At 48.1% G+C, this 12986-nt stretch overlaps 1 protein-coding gene across 2 annotated transcripts in view; it reads right to left on the bottom strand.

The window, feature by feature from the left end:
* SH3RF3 (SH3 domain containing ring finger 3) overlaps window positions 1-12986 on the bottom strand; it is a 374110-nt gene that overhangs the window by 131991 nt on the left and 229133 nt on the right. For both annotated transcript variants that reach the window (XM_058684636.1, XM_058684637.1), the window contains exon 3: window positions 10511-10606. In XM_058684636.1, the coding sequence (XP_058540619.1) occupies window positions 10511-10606 (96 nt within the window). The remainder of the gene's footprint in view (window positions 1-10510; window positions 10607-12986) is intronic.

The raw sequence follows: 12986 nt of genomic DNA, 5'->3' as shown, positions 1-12986 counted from the left end.
ATTCCCTTGACTCTGATAACTGCTTAAGATGTGCCCCTTTCCTGGTTTTTCACCAGAGACCTCATGTCTCTGCCCACTCGTCCCTCCAGGTTTATCTTTGTTCGACCGCACAACTGAATGCCTTCACAGGTTGGTGGGCAAGAGATGCTTCCACAGAGGAGAGATTTTCCTTAGGGACTTTCCTCTGAACATGGCCTGTCATTTCCTGTCATTGCCTTCTTAGTGTTAATAAAATATGCACAGGACAAAACTAAAAATCGCCATAAATGGGCAGGCCCTCCTGTCTGGAGGATCTACTTTTTCCCCCACCTCCTGGGTCCCCAGTGGCCTGTGGTCAGGCAGCTGTGTGACTGAGTCCTGGCCACAGCCTGTGGGTGGTGGTCTGATGTCCACTGCCAGGCCCAGCTCATGAAATTCCCACTTTAGCCTCACTCCCACGTGTTAAAGATGGTAGAGCCCCATTGGCTGGGTCTCCCTGGTGCCTATGAGAGCCTGGTTGACCAGAACAGCCAGATGTGACCCTCTACTGCAGTTAAGCCCTAGGACCTCAGGGTTCACCTGTCACAGCAGGTACTGACACCTCAACTAATATGCTCAAATCCCTCCTCCCAGCTTCTTTCCTTCCTGAACCACACCTTGCTTCCAGACACCCCCTCCTCTAGACGCAAACCCCCAAGGATCTATCTGCTCCTTTCACCTATGGAGTGTGGGGGTAAAGGATGTTCCCAGGTAAAGGGCACAGGAGAGGCACCTGCGAGTCTCAGAGTCAACCTGCACCCTTTCAGGTTGTGGCCAAAAGCAGCCACTGTCCTTCCACGTGTGAGTCAAATAAATTACCATCAAGAACACAGGAAAGCCCGCTTCAATAGGCTTGCTTACCCATGCCTCCAAGGGACCCGAGGGCCATCTCCTTACCTACAGGTTTACATGTAACAGCACAAAACAAGGAAATGCATTAAAATGTATATGTTAAATAAAGGTTGACATATGACATATGAGAGGGAAGGAAAGACTTCCCTTCCAACCCAAAAGTTCCGTCAGCCTGCAGGAAGATGAAATAGTTCTTCCCTGGCATCTATGGCCAGCTTCTGGGCCTGGGTGTGCTCAGTGCTCCCTCTACCAGATGTCACCACCTGTCCATAGGACAAACAGTCATCACCTGTGCATCTGCTTAGTTGCTACAGCACAGAGCACATAAGACCCAGTTTTCAGGGGTGGGTGGCTCACCCTCCCACTGAAACCTGCAACTGTACCTTATCTGAGTGTCAAGAGATCTGGGGATGCAAAGGGGAAGGAGATGGATGGAATCCTGCCTACCAGGTGCTCTCCAGCTGAGTGCATGTCAATGGTTCCTATACCTAGGTGAGCGAAGAACCTGGTGGGAATAAGGAGGAAGCCCTTACACCAGCAGGGGCAGAGGCCTCTCACAGAGGGGTGGCGTGGGAGCTGGCCAAGACAGCGTGGGGCTCAGCCTCAGGAGCTATGAGAGTGAAGACTGGAAGTGAGACAAAGAGGTGACCATCCTTCCTCAACTGTGTCCTCAGCCTGGTGGGAATTGGGCCCACGCAGCCATGGAGTCCAGGGCAAGTGGGACAGGCAATGGCACGCAGCTGTGAGGGGACAAGCGTGTGTGCTCCGCACACCGTGCAGTCTGTTGAAGGAAGTCAGACCCAGAAAAGGCACATAGCTGTGAAGGGAAGTGCTGGTCAACCTGGGTCAGCACCAATAAAGGGAGATCTGGGCAACTTCCAAAATCCAGGAACAAGGCAACCACATTCTTCCTGGTGCTTCCAGACAGCCAGCCCCCATGACAAGCCCCCTCTAAACATCACATGGTTTGTCCTGAAAGTTAAAAACCAGTCCAATCCTATTTTCCCCCATGCCCTACCTCTCATTGTGCCTCCAAATTCCCCAAACAGCCTCTGGCTCTGGATAATCACTGCATGTTTCTGGATCCAGAAAATGGCTCCTGGCTAATTCTCATGCTGATCTCCTGATAAGCTGTCACTCCCACAGTCATACATTTATTAAGCACCCACTGTGTGCACTTTGCTAAGAGCTAGGGGTATTAAAAAGGAACAAAAAGAGGTCCCTGACTTAAAGGATCCCAGTCCTTTAAGGACTGAAGGGGACTGAAGAAGTTTAAGAAACGCTGGAAGCCCTGTGCCTTGACATAAACAGGGTCTTAGGGCTCAGGGAATGGCTCCATGGAGTGAGTGCCATTTGAGCTGGGTTTCAAAGGATGAAGAGGAGCTCTATCGGTCCTTGCACAGAGGCCCTGAGCTAGGAAAGGCACCGTCAAAGTTTGGGTGGCTGGAATCTCAGGTGCCTAGAGACAGCCTGGTGCCACCATGCTATGTGGAAGTTGCAAAGTCCGGTCTCGGCATCTCATGGCAGGTTTGGAGATCACTACCCTGGAGACCACTGAGCCCAGGCTGGGAAGGAAGGAGGAGGGTGGGGACTGGGGCAGAGGGTAGGGCAGGGTGGATTTGAGAGAAACGCTGTTCAGATATGGTGTGGAGGACAGACTAGTGATGGGGAGGCTGGTGTCAGGCACAGGACCAGACGTGCCCCAAACTAGGGGAGGACTCTGCTCTTGGACCCTTCCCAGCCTATACTCATTCCCACAGTGGCCCATCTACATGCCAAAGACCCCAAATTAGCATCTCCAACACAGACCTCTGTCTTGAACTTGACCCCTGCATACCTGTTGCCTATCTGATAAGCCACTCAGATGTTTAACAGATACCCCAGGCCCAACCTTCTGTGAACTGGCCTCTTGGTCTCCATGTACCCCAGCCCACGTCACCCTCCATGTCCATGGTGATTTCATTCCTCCAGCTGCTCAGACCAAAACTGGATGTTTTACACTTCTCAGCCTCACATCGGCACTTCCTGCTGGTTCTAACTACAGCAGCTGATGCTTTTTGCCACCTCTGTGACTACCACCGTGGCCTGTGCTGGCAATAGCTTCACGATCTATTTCCATTCTTGCCACACATGCTCCCATCCCCCTATACTCAATCTATGCTCAACAGTGGTGCCAAAGTGATTCACATAAAACTTATGTCAGATCATCAAGCTCAAAAGTTCTTCACCGGTTTCCTATTTCACGTAAAATAAAAGCCAATTTTATTAAATAGGCCTTCAAGGGCCTATGTGATCTGACCCTCTTCACCTTACCTTATCTCCTACTACTTACCCCCTTGCCCACTGGGTTCCAGCCACTCAGCCTTTCCTGCTGTTCCTCAAGCAGGCCTGGTACATTCCTGCCTCAGGAACTTTGCACTGGCTGTCCCCTCTGTCTAGAATGCTCACCCAACACTCCTCTCTCCCTTCTGTTTTATTTTTTTCTCCATTTCAGTTATCATTTTCTGAGGTGTTTATATAATGGACTTGCATATTATCTGCTGCCCACACCAGAAAGTGAGTTCCATAAGAGAGTTTCATAAAGACAGGAATATTTTGTTTGCTGATATGTTGAGTGGCGAGAGCAGTTGTCTGACAAGCACTAATGGTGTGTTATACTTTAAATTATACTATATATTTGTTATACTTGAGAAGGATTTTCAGAGATAGAACTGCTGAGAACTGACTGCAGAGTGGATTGGGAAGTGAGGGAGAAAAGGGGACCAGAGAGAACCCAGGCTTGGTTTGGGAAACTGAGTGGTACCATCCAGTGTGGTGGGTAGCAGAGGGTCTGAGACAGGAGTGGGGTCTGTCTCAGAGGGTCTGAGACAGGTGATGCCAGAAGGACACGAGACCTGAGGGGCTGGAGGTCTTAGCGCCCCATCAGCCGGTTGCAGACTTGAGGCAAATCTCAGGGCAGTGGCGGCCTGGAAAGCCTACCTGGGAGCCACAGGCCCAGGCTGTTCTTGAGGAGCTTCCTGGAACCTCCCCTGATGACACCACCCACATGGTCTCCAGGGGAAAAGAAGCCACAGGCCTGGCTCACCCACAGCCATGCCTGCCACAGCCCATGGAGGGCACACGGTGACCATACCTGAGAACGGGCTCTCAGAAGAGAGACTGCTGCACATGTGTGAAAATTCCTACCAGGCCTCCATTCCTTTCAACTGGGCCCTGTGAGAATGTCTGCCCATGCACCCAAGACCTCATATCCCCTCAGAGGTATCTCATGCCCATATCCCATGGGCCAGCTTCAGGGTAAAAACTGTGCTTTACTGACACTGAAATTCTATTTTGCTTTTATACCCGAAGCATGGAGTTGACAAGCCACAGAGAGGGAACCTAGAAACTCTTGGATCTCCACACCTAGCAAGGAGAGGAGAGAGGGGTTGAGTGACTCATGTCTATGGTAAACCTGAGGCACCAGCCAGGACATCGTGGTACCTTGTATTCCCACAGCCATGGTCACAGAAGGTAGGAGAAAACCACCCAGCTCTTTCTTTCTGGGTCTTGGGGTTATCTTATGAGACAGACCCACTGGTGCAACTGCTCTCTCTGAATTAGCAGACCCTTGTGGACCCAGCAGCTCTGCCAGTTATTCTGTGCCCCTACTTGCACTCCCCATTTCTAAGTCTGGCAGAAGCAGCCTGACACACGGCTCACCGCATGCTTCACCCTCTGCCGTCTCAGGCAGATTCTATTTGTGTGCAGATGTACACACATGCCCGCTCAGCTAAGCAAGAGCTTTCAGGTTATTTGACGTTCATAAGAGTTTTCCCTGAAATTTTTTTTTCAGAAGAGCCCTCAGGCATTTTATGGCCCCAAGCCATGCCTCCTTTGGGAATCTAAAAACTCCCGTCCCCTTCAGTGTATGCCTGCCCATACCAGGGAAGAGTCCAGGCAGGGGTCAGGCAGCTGAGCCCCAGTGCCCCAGTGCACGGTACCATTTAATCAGGCTTCACATTTCTTATCGGCTGAATAGGGAGGATGGCTGTAATACCACTGAAAAGCTATGCAAATATAAGCAGTCAATGGAATCGATGATAGCACCTAAGAATAATTAGTTACACATCTAATCACCCACTGGTCAATGCCATGAGGTGAGAGCTTCCCTTGGGGAACCTGCTACTCATCTCTTCTCCCATGCCAAATCCAAAGGCAGCAGAGAGGCTCCCTCCTCTGTCCAGAACAGCACCCTGGGCAGCGTGTGCTGGCTGTTGGGACAGGCGTTGCACACCCTCTTCCTTCTCTGCCTGTCCTCACGCCACAGACTCAGGCCCATCTTCAGCACAGAATGGCCACCCTTCACCCTCCTCACCGTGGATAGTTAAGGGAAGTTGGAAAGGATTCCTCCCACCTTGCCCCAGAACCTTCCCCACTTGCTGCCAGAGAGGAGGTGAAGCATCTGTTTCTGTGTGCACATGTAGGGTGGGGCATACAAGCGAGCATGAGGGTGGACCCCCCTTCCCCGAGACCATGTCACCTGGGAAGCCAACCACACAACACCAACCATGAAGAGCGGCTAGTAAGTTTAGACATCGTACTCAGCAGAAGTAAAGCGCCATCACATTATCTGGTAATTCTGGAAGTCTTTGCCAGTTAACTGCTGGTGATGCAGGTCTCCCCCTCATTCTGCCTCGACAACTGATTTTCAGAGTGCGAAGGCAGAACCTGACACTTGTGCTCCCTGCATGTTCATTCTTTTCAACTGTGTCTACAGCTTATTATAGGTGTTGGGTATTAGCGCCAGCCCCACGGACAGGCTTTCCTCACAGACAAGCATCACAGGCAGATTGCCTAATGTTCCTTCTATGTCTCCATGCAAACCTCCCATTGAGGCAGAACATAGTCCTGTGTCCTGTCTCGGCGTCTCTCCAGACTGAAGCTGATTCCCAGGAACACACTTCAAGAATAGCCTTCTAAGGGCACCTGGATGGCTCAGTCAGTTGAGCTTCTGACTTCAGCTCAGGTCACGATCTCACAGTCTGTGAGTTGGAGCCCCACATCGGGCTCTGTGCTGACAGCTCAGAGCCTGGAGCCTGCTTTGGATTCTGTGTCTCCCTCTCTCTCTGCTCCCCCCTTGCTCAAGCTCTGTCTCTCTCGGTCTCAAAAATAAGTAAAAACATTAAACATTTTTTTAAAATAAAATAAAATAAAAATAAAAATAAAATAAAAGAATAGCTTTCTAGCAAGCAACCTCTCCTATCATGCGGCATGGGAATATCTGCACCACTTGTCTTGTTGACCAGGGTGGGGCTGTTGTACCTGCACAGAAATAGGGGCACGCCTACCTTCAAAAAGCTCCCACCCCTGCTGAGGAGTGAAAATGAGCACTTGTGAGAAAACTCTCAGAAATATGAGGCCAAATATGGTCAATGCTCAGGAATGACACAGAGATCTTCAGTAAACACATGAATGGAACAATGTGCAATTATTCATTCAACAAACAATAGCAGAGCAACAACACAGATGGCCCTTGCCAACCTACCTAATGCCAGGTCTGGTCTGTGCACTCTGTTATTGTTCTTGAAGCCTTGCAACTATCCCCATGAGGTCCATGTTATTGCCCTCAGATGAGCAAGGAAACAGGCTCAGAAATGTTAAGAAATATGCCAAAATTCACATGTCTAATGCATGGTGTTGAGCCCAGTGGGGTCTACCTCTGAAGCCCATGATGTTCTGAGCTGCCCTGAGTCCCAGTCACGTCCTGCCACTAGGGTTGCCATGGCCCATGAGAAATAGGCCCTGCTCTCCAGGGATGACCTGAGGTCCATACTAAGGGCAAATGCCAAGCATGCCATCTTGGAGCCTATGGAAAAGGAGAATGCAGGAACCCCAGTTGGGGTACTCATGCTGCAGGATGGAACAGCAAAGCCAGACCCAGCCATGCCAGGATGTGAGAAGGGCAGAGTGCCACATGTGTTCCTACAGTACGTTTACCCACAGCAGGCAATGCTGAGCCCCCACCTAGAGGAGGAGGGTTCCCCTGGGCCTGAAGAACTCTCTGAGATTGAACCATTCTGAAAAATGAAAATGATGACAATTATTCTGCCTCCTCAAGGACTTGAGGCACATAAGGAAGGCCATGTCACTGTCATGTTTTGGGGTGTATTCCCCAAGGGCAAGAACAATGTCAGCTCCTCTCTCTGTCCTGGATAGACACCAGTGAGAGTGCCCTGCCCAGCAGTCATCCTAACAAAGAGGCAGGTGTCTGACATGTGCTGTTGTCCCGGTGTGAAGATGGCTGCTGGACAGTGATTGTTCATGGAATGAAGGGGGAGAAAAGAACATGGAGGCAGGTTCAAGATGCAGGACCAGTGGTGGGGAAAGTAGGAAGAGGAGCTGGAAAGGCATCAAGGAGGTCAAAGGTGGGGAAGGGAAGTCACACAGGAGTGGTGAGGAGTTGAGGGTGAAGGAGCCAGGTGCAGGCAGTCAGTGCCTGAGACCAGCGGGCCCAGGTCACCAATGGGGATACAGTGGCAGCCAGGCCCCTGGGCACTATGGGGAGTGTGGATGACAGGGTTATTTCTGCAGTACACCAGAGGTATAGATATTTCCAGAGACAGGACCACCTTCTCAGAAGACAGGCTGCCAGTAGCTCAAGGCCAGGCCAGCTGCACCCGGGTTTTATACCATCCGTCCCACTGTGCCTACTTGGCAAGCCCAGGGTGAAGAAACAGTCCTGGTTAAGAGAAGACTGTATAATCTACAGAGCAAAAGTGCTCGTTCACTTATTACAGATCCATCTGGGTCAAGCATGAGGGCAGGAACTGCCCCAATAGGAAGCTCAGGTTCAAACCCTGTAGAAGACTGGAGTTCCAATCACTCAGATCTCAAAGGCCTGCTCAGCCTCCTGGAGAGAAGACAGCCTGAACTCTGCAAGCCCTGGAATCTATCTCCAAGGCTATGATGGGGCCAGAGCCACTCAAGTACTTCAAAAGGGAATTGATATAGAAACAGTGAAACACCATCTCAGGAAATATCCATTTGGGGCATCTTGTCTTCACTGGTTGCTGAGTGAGAAGCCAGGAGTCTGTTCCAGAGCAGTTCAGGGGTGTTGTGGCTGGGGCTCCTTAGGGTCATGGTGAGGGGATAGGCTCTGCACAGGCCACAGTGCTGTCCAGGAAGGAGCACGACCCAGAGGAGCAAGTCCCCTGCCCATGGCTACTCCAGGCATGCTCTGCCACTGCTCCTGGGAAGAGCCTAGCACTGGAGCCTCAAGGGCCCTCAGGGCATCCTATCTGAGGAAACACACAAAGGAGTAAGACAGCCATGTTCAGTAGAGGCAGGACTGTCACTGGAGGTGTGGGGCATGGAGGGCTTCTGAGCCAGAAGGATGCAGGAGCCTACCTATGTCCTCAAGGGAGAAGTATTTGAAAGTGTGTCTCTTGTGGCTGGGCCTCAGGAAGTCTGCCCTTTGAGTAAGTCTTTGGAACTAAGGAGAACACTCAGAGAGCCCCACTGATTGGTTTCCCAGTCCTGAGCCTAAGCTCTCAACCTCCCTGACAATGCCTGAGCCCTTCCAGAGGGTGGAAGCTGCTGGGGCTAACGTGGCCTTCTGCAGGGGGTGCCAGTGTGACCTGCCTTGGGTTTCCTTATGAGGTTTTATCTTAGTTTCTTAAACTGTGCTTTAAAGAAAAATGCACAAATGTTAACTGTGCATCACTGCACATATCTGTTAACCTCCTGAGATGAAGATTTCAAACACCTCCACATCCCAGAGGCCTCCTCTCCCTGCTTCCCATAAGTCTCCCCACAGAGGCCCAGCTGCTCTACTTTCTGTCACCCTGGAATAGTTCTACCTGCTTTTGAACTTCCTAAAAGTGAAAATCATATGTACCCTTTTGTGTCTGGCTTCTTTCAAAAGATCTGTCTGTGAGATTCAGCCATGCTTTTAAATGCAGTAGTCTTTTGTTCATTTTCTCTGCTGGATAGTATTCCATCGTATGGACATACCATCCTTCATTTATCCATCCCACTGCTGAGGGACATCTGCATTGTTTCCAGTTTGGGGCCATCATAACAAAGTTTCTGTAAGCATTTCTGCATATGTGTTTGAGCATCCTTAGAAGTCTGCCTGAGGAAAAATAGTTCCATTGCTACAGATGTCTGAGAGGCTAAGTTTTTCACTGCTAGACTGCACTATAAGTGTTACTCATGCATCAGGTTCTTTGATCTTAAGCTGCAGGATAAAGAAGAACATCCCCCTGGAAACTGAAGCAAATGCACAAATGGAAGCTTACAAGGTGTTTGGGGAATTTTGACTCTTACAGTGTACTAGGGAGAGGTGTGGATGTGTGTGTGAGAGTGCGTGTCAGAGTGTGTATGAGTCCATGTATATTTGAGTGTGGGCACTGTGTGTGTGTGTGTGTGTGTGTGTGTGTGTGTGTGTGTGTGTGTACGTGTGTGGGCTTACTGTTATTGTATAAGATGGCCTCAGAATCTCCTGGGCAGTCTATTCAAAATTAACGTGAGAGAACCACTAGTCCAGAGCATTTAGGGAAAGGAGAGGAAATGACCAGAGATGAGGCTAGCAAAACATCTAGCCTTTGCAGGCTATGAATCATGAATGCCTTACAATAGCATTTGAACTTTATCCTATATGAAAAAGGAATCAGCAGATGTGTTTAACAAACACCTAGTGGCACCCACACACAGCTCAGTAGGTGTGGCAAAGCTAGATGTGCCACCTACCAGCACATGGAGCCCCACAACAGGCTGAGTGAACTACAGTTTGCTAGTGGGGGGGCATTCAGGGGCAGGGCAGTGAAGGGCTAAGTCTAGAGCAACCAACCTGTGCTCATGTTCCACTTAGCTGGGAGAACTTTCTGTCTCTATTGGCTCATCTGTAAAGTGGGGACATTCCTGGCTTTCATATGCCTAGGGTATTGAGAAAATTAAATGAGAAAGTACTTAGAAGTGTTTCGCATGCAGCGAGCACGCAGTATGCATTAGCTGAAAGAACTGTATGGATAACTGCAGTGATTAATAGATGAAGGGTGTGTTGGCTCATGGGCGTACACACGTGACTTGTACTGACAAACAGTACACTCGCACATGATGGGCAAATACTCCTGCACATACACAAATAGCCCACAGCAAACAGGGGTTTCCAGGGCAAACATTCTAAGATGATCCCGGCTCAGCCACTGCCCATAACTTATGCACTGGAAACCAAGTGCTCCTTAGTTACAGAAAGGAGACAGGAAATTAACAGGCCCCAAATCATCTCTGCTTTAAGGACTCCCAGTTGGACAAGCTGCTCAGTCACGTGAGTCCTATGAGGACCACAAATGGCCCACCAGAGCCAGCATTCTTCAGCTATGTTTGCAGTGACAGGGGAATGCTGTCTTCTCCTCTGGGGCTGGGGAGACCCTCCTTCCCTGCCCACATGGTAAGATAGTCTGCAGCCAGGCCTGGGACACACAACCTGAGGGACTGAGACAATTCTCATAGCACTGGCACAGCAGTCCAATGCAGTCCCCACCTTCTTCTCTTGGGAAAGGGGTCCTAGGCCAGGAGTCCACCCCCACAACCCCACCTGTCTAGTGAAACAGACAGCAGGGTAGAAGAGGAAGCATATCTGAGAGCATGACCTTACCTCCACATACAGCAGGGGGAAGATCCCAATCTTGTCTCCCAGCATGCCTTCCGCCCAGTTGTCATCCACTCTTCTGATGACAGTCAGGATCTCATCCTGGGGTCGCCACACACATGCATGTGGACACGCAACAAAACACACACAACAAAAATGGAGACCAGTCAGTGCTGCTGAAGCTCAGAAAAGATCCTAAGCAAGGATGCAAAGAATGGTTTATTATCCATTCTGGGATCTGACATACGAAAACAGTCTGCCCTTACATCTTCACCCAGGACCTCCCTCTTTCTCTCTTATATATTGATTATAGTTGCAAAAATCTGCAAATGGAAGAGCTTGGCAATTTATAATATAGCTAGTATTTTAAAATTCATGTTCCTATTATTTATTTACTGAAATAAAATTATTTTGAATAAAAATAAATTCAGCGAAGTATAAAGCTTTTTAAGTTTCTGGCGCCATCCATGAACAAAAAATGACCCAATATAGTTCCATTTATTTAGAGTCGTGTACAAAAAGCTTTGGATAACCCTCTTAAATTCTTTGGCAATGCAGACAATGCCAAGTATAGATGCACAAAGTGGAAACAGATGGAAAGAGAAAGGAAGAGGCATGAAGCACAGAGGAAGAGGAACTTTCTGGGAAGACTGGCAGGCTAGTAGTTGTGAGGAAGGACATGACCAGGGTGGCTTCACAGGTGCCAGGAGCTACAGGGACAAATGACAGGGGGTGCAGAGAAGAGGGTGAGAGAAAGAAAGCACAGAGCAGTGATGAAGAGCAAAAGGTGGAAGCCATCAGGAAAGAAGACTGGGGAAAAGAGACAACATGGGCAGCGGCTAGAATCAAGAAGGCCGGACAGGGATGCCACAGGCAAAACTGGCACCTACACCAAGGATCTGTGGTCAGCTTCTGTTCCCTTTCCAATATCCATCCTTCCTTCAATACATAGGATATATAATAGAACACTCCACAGACTGCTGGCCTAACCACCCTCTCCCCCTGCCCCTCCACATCAAACCTCCCTGTCATTTGTCTCTCAACAATCTGCTAGGAGACCAGCTGGACTATCTGGGACTTGTGCTAAGGAGATGATGGCCAGCCTAATGGGGTAACCCCTACTGAATCTGAAGGTACCATCTGCCTTTCCAATGAGTCTTCAATACTTTAATGTGAAGCAATAATACGGGACTTGTAGGCTTCTCTCAGGTCAGAGGGACATTTTAGGCCAGTACACTTCATGGAATTACCAGAAAAGCTGGCTTCCCTATAAGCTAAGGGACCACACAGTTTTGGGATATTCATCAAGGTCACGGTGGAGTGATCTAATGTGAATGGAATGTGCTTTTCATGGAACACAGATAGGGGAAAAGCAAGGATAAGTGTCTGTCATGGGACACTCTCCCATGGTCTGTTTCAAACCTCTCCTCACCTAGGGGTACAGAGTAGAGTCTAAGAGCGACCATACCCCTCATTTTCTCTCTCCTCATTCCCAAATAACAGCTTTGAAAAATTCCAAATAACAAAATGATCTGTGACTTTAGAATATTTTTTCTCCTAACTTATATAAGCCAGAATAATGCAATAAGGGAATTATATCATTGCACGTGTTTCAGGGCAGTTGGTTCTCAGGCTACAGAATGGTATTAATAAGGGAAGAATGTATGGGATTTGCTGGTAATCATTAGGGACAAAGTGGCCACCTGGCTTGAGGAGAGATGTACAGAGAGTGCCCTTAAATCCCATGCCTTGCTCACCTTACAAATTCACAACCAAGAGAGTCATGAGCCTGTGATGAACTCAACTCAGATTCAGCCAAAGGGAGGCTCCTAAGACTTTGCTGATCATGCAAAGGGAAAGGTAATTGAAGGCTTCATACATGTCAGAGCTTTTGCAACAACAAAATAACACAAAAAAAGACATTTCATTTTTTAAAATTAAAAAGAAGATAATACCAGGTTAATTTTTGTTTTTTTAAAAAAGAAAATACTGTATTATCCATACTATTACTTAGAACTGGTCTAAAAATTGGAGCCAAAGACATAAAAGAATATAAAACAGAAAACATAAATACTAGAAAGAAGGTATGCAATTCTTTACCTAGAAAAAACAGTATCAACTAAAAATTAGAATAAGTAAATTTGAGAAATACTGCTAATTTAAAAATAAATACATAAAAATCATTGGTTCACTCATCTACCAGGAATAATAAGTTAGAAAATGTGATTAAAATTGGCTATTTTAAAAAAAAGTTTTCTAATACACTACATATGCCAAAATTAATTACATAAATATTAAAAATTTAAATGTTAGAAAAAAGTCTTGAATGCCCAAGAGGAAATATGAATAGATGTTTAATCTTGAGCTGGGGAAGTTCTTTTGAAGTATGATACAAAAATTTGGCTACAGAAAAATGAAATCCTCTATGATAAAAACAGCAAAAACAAAAACAAAAATAAGCTAGCAAAATACTTGGAGGATA

Source organism: Neofelis nebulosa, chromosome 9, assembly GCF_028018385.1.
Source record: "Neofelis nebulosa isolate mNeoNeb1 chromosome 9, mNeoNeb1.pri, whole genome shotgun sequence".
NCBI classification, from domain to species: domain Eukaryota; kingdom Metazoa; phylum Chordata; class Mammalia; order Carnivora; family Felidae; genus Neofelis; species Neofelis nebulosa.
The sequence above is the reverse complement of the archived record's forward strand: the minus strand, read 5'-3'. Positions and strand labels throughout refer to the sequence as shown.